The sequence below is a fragment of the Carya illinoinensis genome, chromosome 5 (genome assembly GCF_018687715.1).
Source record: "Carya illinoinensis cultivar Pawnee chromosome 5, C.illinoinensisPawnee_v1, whole genome shotgun sequence".
Taxonomy (NCBI): Eukaryota; Viridiplantae; Streptophyta; class Magnoliopsida; order Fagales; family Juglandaceae; genus Carya; species Carya illinoinensis.
In genome coordinates this window covers 30978588-30987680 of record NC_056756.1, presented here as the reverse complement: position 1 = coordinate 30987680, position 9093 = coordinate 30978588, and the positions used below count along the sequence as shown (strand labels likewise).

General features: G+C 36.2%; 1 protein-coding gene across 4 annotated transcripts; it reads left to right on the top strand.

Moving 5' to 3' along the window:
* The first annotated feature begins 597 nt into the window (after positions 1-597).
* On the top strand, positions 598-4380 carry LOC122309011 (receptor-like protein EIX2). Of its 4 annotated transcripts, XM_043122339.1 has the most exons (3): positions 598-959; positions 1671-3517; positions 4129-4380. In XM_043122339.1, the coding sequence occupies exons 1-2, from the start codon at positions 677-679 to the stop codon at positions 3455-3457; spliced, it is 2070 nt and encodes a 689-aa protein (XP_042978273.1). In that variant the 5' UTR covers positions 598-676; the 3' UTR covers positions 3458-3517; positions 4129-4380. The 4 variants fall into 4 exon arrangements, with proteins under 4 accessions (XP_042978273.1, XP_042978272.1, XP_042978269.1 ...); XM_043122338.1 differs by having other exon boundaries at positions 598-3517; positions 4144-4380; XM_043122335.1 differs by having other exon boundaries at positions 598-3517.
* Positions 4381-9093: the final 4713 nt, after the last annotated feature.

Sequence of the window (9093 nt, the reverse complement as noted above, 5' to 3'; positions counted from 1 at the left end):
ATATTTTTCTATGGATTCTACTTAAGAGAACAAAATTCGCCTTTAAGACTATATCTCTTATCAAAACCAAGAGTGTCTGCATTAATATAAAATATCTCTTAACAGGCCGGTTCCGAATGGAGAGTACTAAAACAATGCATGAGAGGTTGTTATCTCCAATTTATGCTTCTACCACTATGTGGAGACCAAATTGCTAAGTTTGGTCATTAAGAACCTTATTTTATTGAATGCACAATGTTAGCTACGTACGCACTTTGATCTAAGTGCTTAATTTACAATGCAATGCACATCATAACATACTTGGTAATAAAAGCTAGCTAGGTTGAGCAAAGTGATTAGGAATTGGAAAGTCGATCCATGCATGTGGGAAATTGCACATAATTGGACATATAGCATGCAGGAAAACGAGTAGTAGGATTTGGATATAAAAGTAATTTGCAACTGATCATGACATCACTATGAATACCATTTATTTCAAATAACTGAACTTATGTTACACGCACATGCAACGCGGTTTGCAGGCCCCACGCGGGTTTCTAAATAAATCTAGACGTTCATTATAAGTAAAACTACTATAAAAATAAATTGAGTAGTTCTCATTCGGATATCGAAACCCATATAAGTTGCAATTAAGATCCAATATCTCTTATCAGTGTTCCAAATAGAGGGTAAAACAATGAGAAGTTATTATCTCCAATTTCTGCTTATGCTACTTGAGCTCTTATCATGTAACGCAACGAAACTTGGATTTAGTTTCGATTTGCGTATCAATTCTGAAGTCAAATGCATAGAGGAAGAACGGCAAGCACTCCTCCAATTCAAACAACACTTAATTGATCCTTTCCTTCGGCTTTCTTCTTGGGATAGTGGTGAAGATTGTTGCAAGTGGGAAGGAATTAAATGCAGCAACAAAACAAGTCATGTTGTTATGCTTGATCTTCGGGGAAAACATGTAGAAGGTGAGATAAGCTCTTCATTACTTGAATTGCAGTATTTGACTCACCTGGACTTAAGTTCCAATAACTTTTCTGAAAAATCCTTCCCAAATTTTGTTGGCTCACTCACTGAATTACAACATCTCGATCTGTCATTTACTCATATAGTCGGAACCATTCCACAACAACTAGGAAATCTCTCGGGATTAATTTATCTTGATCTCAGCTACAATTTTGATCTAATGGAGGCACATGATCTTGATTGGTTAATTCATCTTCAATCTTTAACACACTTAGACATGACTTCGGTCAACCTCAGCCAGGTACTCAATTGGCCCAATAAGGTTATGATGCTCCCTTCTTTGATATACTTGAGTCTAAGTGATTGCGGTCTCTCCACAATGACTCCTCAGTTGCGTTCCAGCGCTAATTCATCGTCTCAACTTCTATTGCTATCTCTCTCCTTCAATCATCTCAATTGCTCCATATTTCACTGGTTGTTCAACTCCTCTACAAGCCTTGTTCATCTTAGCCTCGGTTATAATTTGTTGCAATGCTCCATTCCAGAAGCTTTTGGTAGCATAAATTCTCTTCAAAGACTAGATCTTGGGGGAAATCAACTTGTTGGCCACAGCATTCCAAAATCTTTTGGGAATTTATGTGCCTTAGAATTATTGAATCTTCAGGATAACAATCTCAGTGGAAATCTTTACGAATTTATGAGTAATGTGTCAGGTTGCTTGGTGGACTCCTTGCAGTTTTTTGAAATAAGCTCTAATAGATTCACGGGGCCATTGCCAGAGAATATAGGTAACTTCTCCAATCTTGTGACTTTAGGATTAGGGGGGAATAATTTCACGGGGCCATTGCCTAAGAGTTTTGGTAACTTATCCAATCTAGAGATGTTGGATGTTGCTGAGAATTCCCTCACAGGGGTGATCTCTGAAGCCCATTTTTCAAATCTCTTCAAACTGAAACGCTTATTTTTAGGATTGAACTCTTTGATTTTGAAGTTCAACTATGATTGGATTCCACCATTCCAACTGCGCGTTATTAGTTTGAGCTCTTGTACATTGGGATTAGCTTTCCCAAAATGGCTTCAAAGTCAAAAACATTATGCTATACTTGAGATTTCTAATGCTGGAATTTCTGACATTATCCCTGCTTGGTTTTGGGATGTCCCTGTCGAGTTAATCGATTTAAATATGTCTCACAACCAGTTGCATGGGAACTTGCCAGACTTGTCATCATCCAGATTTGGTTATTATGCTGTTATAGATTTAAGCTCCAACCAACTTAATGGTTCGATTCCATGTTTTCCATCGGATGTGGCATCACTTTACCTATCAGATAATAGTTTTTCTGGGAACATTTCCTTTATATGTGAATTCACTTATCAATCCTTGTTCCTTTTAGACCTATCAAACAATAAACTATCGGGAGAGCTTCCAGATTGCTGGATGCATGTGTATGGTTTAATCAATCTTAATCTGGCCAACAACAATTTCTATGGGAAAATATCACACTCAATGGGCTCCCTAGTCTCTCTTGAGTTTTTACATTTGAGCAACAATAGTTTTGTCGGAAAGCTACCATTGTCCCTTCAGAATTGCAGTTACTTGACAACCATTGACATGGGTGAAAATAAATTGTCGGGAATGGTACCTTTATGGATAGGTGACAGTTTGCCTCTGTTGACTATTCTTAGCCTACGATTGAATGGATTTTATGGAAGCTTGCCTTTAAACCTATGCCACCTTTCAAATATTCAACTCTTGGATCTTTCTTTAAACAAGATCGGGGGAACTATTCCACAGTGCATCAAAAATTTGACATCAATGTCTCGGAAATGGAGAGCAAGTCACACTGGTATTTATTCTATCCAGAGAGCTTATGTAGACCATGCACCATTTGTATGGAAAGGAAGGATGGCTATATTCGAGAATTCATTGGGACTTGTAAAGATTATTGATCTTTCAAGTAATAAATTACATGGAGAAGTTCCTGAAGAATTAACGAGTCTCACAGAGTTAATTTCTTTGAATTTATCCAGAAACAATTTCACTGGATCAATAACATTGAAGATTGGTCTACTTCAAAATTTACAATCTCTTGATTTATCTAGAAATCAACTTCGAGGAGAAATCCCAATGAGCATTTCTGACATAAGTTTTCTTAGTTATTTGGACTTGTCCAATAACAATTTATCTGGCAAAATCCCAACAGGAACTCAACTTCAAAGCTTCAATGCTTCTGCCTTTATGGGAAATCCTGAATTATATGGTTGTCCACTTCCAAACAAGTGTCCGGAAGATCTTTATCCAATTTGCAATGACACTAGAACCTGCAAGAATGTCGACAATCAGGAAAATGTTGATGATGAGCTCATAACTCAAGGATTTTATGTTGCCATGGCCCTTGGGTTTGTTGTAGGATTCTGGGGCGTGTGTTGCTCTTTATTGCTCAACCTACGGTACATAACGATGAGTCTCATTTCCAATGCTCGAATGATGTTGAGATAGGCTCTACATGGCAGCAACTCTATGTATACTCATGTTACAGAGCCAGGTTACAAACTTTATGTAAGAGTTCTCTCCCTATATTTAAATATTCATATAATCATATTCATGCATTAGGTTGTGGTAAATATTTTACCTCACACAATATGAGCATCTATGTGTATTAGCATGAATTTACAGGTCATCTTATACTTGCATCCATGTAATTACATGTTAAAAATGTCGTCTCTCAGAGTCATCCTTTGCTTGGTCATGATTTCTACCTCAACAGCTCTTCCCAGACCCCTTCCACCCCCTATCGATAAACTTCTAGTATAATTACACTAAATTAAGTAGGAAGTATTTTCATTGTCCAATATTAATACCTGCATGTCCACACAGAAATTAATTATATTAATACCATTCACAGCTTTTGGAGTTTAGATGGGAATATAATTAGTTTCCGTCTCTTATTTTATTGAATTTGGATTTAGGGAATCACTTCCGATACTAATACTTCTATTTAATGGCTCATCTCTAAGAAATGAATTATTTTAGTCCTCTCTTTCTATTTCTCCCCTCATATTTAATTTCTAAGGACTAGGGATGTTTGTGTCAAACTAAAGTTAATTTGAAAGTGAAAATCTTAGTTTCCTCCAAAATAATATTGTTTCATTAACCAAATGTAGTTGTAGTTCTTTTCCATGCAGTGAGTGAGGCAGCAGGATCAGATGCTTCATCATTTCAATAAACTAGCCAGTTGCGGTTTACTACATCAAGACTTTGTGTTTGTTTTTGTTTACTGGATTAATTAGTTGTACTTCTTACTTTTGATTCAATATATATTGGATCGAAAGAAGATTTTATCCCTAAAGAAAGAAGATGATTGTTGTATGTTATATTCATTACAAATTTCAAATGAAGGTTCTCAGTGAACTTTAGTTCCACTGCCTATGATGCTGAACGTGAGTAGATTAGTCTTAAAAATGTCTGATGACATGAATGTTACATGTTCACCACGGGAAAAGTAAAGGGGGGAAAGGAGGAAAAAGAAAGGAAAAACAGAGCTAAGTGAAGAAAAAGCATTTGATTATCATTGTCATTTAACATTAAGAATATTCAAATCAAGAAAACCTATTTTTAATGTGGTGACACTATCTCATTGATTGATTATAAAATAGTTGTAAAAATAATTGAGCGCGTTTCATACTTTTCCCTTGACAATTCCTTTATCTTGATGAAAAAGCTTGCATTGGTACTTAACTAAGGGTGCAAATTGTCAAAATTATCCGCAATTTTAGGATAGATGTCTTTTTTAGGTCTCATTTTCTTTTAAGTACTCAATTTTAAAATTGGGTACTTAACTACTCAATTTTATGGTACATGTTTGTCAAACACGTACACGTACACGGTCCTTCCTTACTTTTGGTTGGCCAAAATGTGCATTTTTCCTTCCATTGATTGTCTTTCAAGAAGGGTCCCCCACAATAATTTTCAAGTATTTTTTTTTTTTTTTCTTTCTTTCTATTGATTGTCATTCGAGAAGGTGTCCCACAATGATTTCTTAATAAGTCAAAGTCTTTACAAATAACTCGCCTTCTTGTAAACGTAAACAATGGAAAAGACTGTTTTGGTTCCCTCTGTAACTTTACGGAAGGTTTGAATATATAGTTAATTGAGAAGAAAGTTGAAAATTAAAAAAAATATATTGTTAAAATATTATTTTTTAATATTATTATTTTTTAAAAATTTAAAATAGTTGAATTGGTTATTATATTGTGTAAAAATTTAAAAAATTATAATAATTATATAAGTTAAGTTAAGACGAGATGAGAAAATTTTTATATCTAAACCAAAAAAATTATGGATATGGAGTAGTGCCCCTTGAATCAGATTAATAGATTTGAAATTCAATGAAATACTTGCAAATGCTGCCAATTTAGCAATCCAATCCATGTGAACCTTATTTTGCTAAGTTAGGTCATTAAGAACCTTATTTTATTTATTTTTTATTTTTTGAAATAGACTTCAATTCAATTCATGAATGAATGAAGTTATAGCTGCGACCAAAAAATCTGAATACAAATCCCGATTAACTAGTCAACTACTCATCAGTTATAAGCCCCTCCCCCCCGGCACACAACTTTCATTATGCAGAACACTGTCTAAAAACTTTTAAAACTCTCTAACGACACATCCCTTCTGAGATGGAAGACTCTGTAAAAATAGAAGTATCCATCTCAACTTGTCTATGAGAAAACAAACACCTTTCACCCCACCTTCCAAAGGAGGAGGGAGATCTTCCACCCTCATCCTCCAAAGGAGGATAGAGATTCACTACCCTTCAACTTCAAAAGAGGAAAATGAATTGCTATTTCAAATTATTCACTTAACAAAATAGGAAATAAAACAAAACAAAACAAAAACCCTACGCTCCCCACTTTGTCCCTCACTGTCTTGCTACCCGTACATGACAGAGCAGCTAACAGAATACTACCATAGCCCACTCTCCCTCCTGCCTCATCCTACAATTGTCTCGTAACAGCAAACATGCGGTGTGCATAATCGAGCAGAATGCAAGCCAACTTCAGGATGCACCGGACGCCACAGGAAGGAACTGCTGCCACCGGAAAGCTCATGGCCATAAAATCTTTACTACCACCAAAGTACTCAGCTCCATAACACAGCCACTGGAAGCCACTTATTTCCAGACTAAACAAAAACCAGAAAACTAAACTACAAAAACGGAAGGCCGCACTGCCTCCAGACTAAACAAAAACCAGAAAACCAAACGGAATGAAAACTACCGCCTATCACACTATGTCTATACTATGAAAAAACAAGCAAGACAGGAACCGAAAAAACCAAAAATAAAACTGACTACACTGTCGCCGTCACCCCTTCTCCGACCACCATCCAAGAGAGAATCTGCCATGAGCCACGGCAATGCTCCACCCCTGACAGACGCCTTAACCCCCCATGCACGATGGCCTGCAAACCGAAAAAACTCCTCTATTTTCCATGGATAAAACAGAGACCCCTAACCGCATTGACCCCCCTCCTCTGCATCCCAACCCACTTGCAAAACATCACCTCCGAGAGCAAACCGTGTTGACCCCCCTCCTGTCTTAAAACCTCCAAACCCCGTTCCCTCAGCAAACCATTTTTTCCGGCAAACTAGCCCCAAACCATTACCTCTTCCCCACATGCACCTCTCAAGCATGCATGTTTTCATTTTATACGCCTGATAGCTAGCTCCTCCCAGCCAAAATTGTCGGAGACACTGGACTGGGTCATGGTTTTCAAACCACCCAAAACCATGGCCATCCGTAGCCGAGCTCCTCCACCGCTTTCGTGTAAAATCTCTCTGCCCAAACTGCATGATATGTTGTGGTTAAGGACTCGGTAACCAGGCCTGGTAATGGCCTTTCATCCCAACAAAGTCACGGCCAACAGCTATTATTAACGTTCTAAAAAGCAAAACAACCCATAAACACCACCCTATACCTAACTGGAAAAGAAAGAGGGGAGGGAGGAGGAGTTGAGGCTCCCACCTCCCTCTAACAGTTTTCTTGATCTTGTTCCCTAGAGAGAAGGGAGAGTCTCTCAATGTAAATACGATTTCTCCTCAAGGCTTCTTTAAAAAGTAATGTTTCTCACAAATGAAGGTTCTTGAAACGAAATGATGGTTCTTGATCATTTCAAGAACCTAATTTTATTGAATGCACAATGTTAGCTACGTACTTTGATATAAGTGCTTAATTTACAATGCAATGCACATCATAACATACTAATTGGTAATAACATACTAAATTTAAGATCCCCTCGTCAAATTCCGTGAAAAATTTGTTAAAAATGTATGCCCAATCGTTTATTGCATGGTTCATTGGGAAATCCGAAATAATAAAGACGTACATAATTATTTTATAACCTTTACAAAGTTTTTAATAAATTATTCTTATTTCAAAAATTAAAAATTAAACAAAATTTATAGAAATTTAAAAGATATTCTCATCCTAAATACCTACAATATAGTTAACAAACCAATAAAAATTATTTGATAATTATTTAATATTTTTAGGTTAAAAAAAATTATAAAATTCATAACATCACTAAAATACACTTTCTTAATGACTAAAAAAAAATATTCGGAACGTAAATTCAAGACCCAAGTTGGATTCCCAAAACATTTCTACTATTTTTATTGTGAAATCTAATCACGTTAAATCACATCAGCATCATAGATTTTTATGAGTAAGATTTCCGTGAAGACTTTGCATTTCTCGGTATGAAAACATGTAGGACTTAGGATATAAAAGTAGTTTGAATAAAAACTAATTTTTTTGGTGAGGTGAGTTTGTAGTCATTCCAGCAATTATTTTCAAGTAATTAAATAAGAGAAGAAATCTGAATACAAAAAGTAGTTAGATGAAACATCAAGCACTTCATTGAGGGAAGAAAAATGACACATTAATTAATTAAGGAATAGACTGAAAATTGAATTCACTCGTACGTGTCCAAGAATTCCAACAAAATGAGATGAGATAATGTTGACAAAAATACCTCAAAATTGTTATAAACTCAATGAAAAAAGGAGAGAGTTTCAAGAGATTGAGAGAGAGCGAGAGATGAGATTCTCTTCTTGATCTGTATATCATATAACATCAATATACACATATATATAGGGTTACAAAAGAGACTATGCTTTTGACGACTAGCACTATGCATTTGACGGCTAGCTAACTATGCTTTTGACGACTAGCACTATGTGTTTAACGGCTAGTTAAATGTGGTCATACAATTCAAGATGGTTTATAACACTTCCCCTTTGGATGACCATATTTAAAGAATATGCCTCGTTAAAACCTTGCTAAGGAAAAACCCTGTGGGAAAAAACCAATGGCGAAGGAAAAAGAGTACAGTATTCATGTGTATCGCCGAGTACTTTCGGATTGCCTCATTAAAACCTTGCAAAGGAAAACCCAATGGGATAAAACCTTAGCGAAGGAAAAAGAGTACAATCAGCACAAGTCTTCAAGACATTACTTCCCCTGAAAAGTGCATAATAGCAGGTCTTCAAACTTCCGCATTCCAATGTTCTGCATAATCTTCTTAAATGTTGCAATTGGTAATGCTTTAGTGAATAAATCTGCCAGATTTTTACCTGACCGTACCTTCTTGATATCAATTTCAACTTTCTTCTCATGAATTGCAATGATCTTCTTGTGTGTATCTGAAAGATAACTTGCATCTGTACATCCAACTAACTGTGGACTTGATCCATGTTGATAAAATAATCACAACTGGATCTTTCTGCTCATCACTACTCTTCTGTAGTTGTACTCTTCTGGAGTTCTTATAAATAACACAGTTAGTGGAGAATTCATCAACATTAAACCGCTAACCTCGTTTTTCAATAAAAAAACAGTGGCCAGCCTTTTAAGATCAGACAAGCACCGCGGATTTTCAACTCTTCTGTAGGTGTCAGGCGTGCTGTCAGGCACCACAGCTGTCAGGCGTGCTGTCAGACGCCGCAGAGCTATGAAGCTATATTCTAACTCTTTTCTCTTGCTTCACGAGAGATGTTGTATCATAATTTTCTCTATAAAAGAGATATTTAGCTCATCTTCATTCGCATCTCATCTTCTTCACTTTTCTGT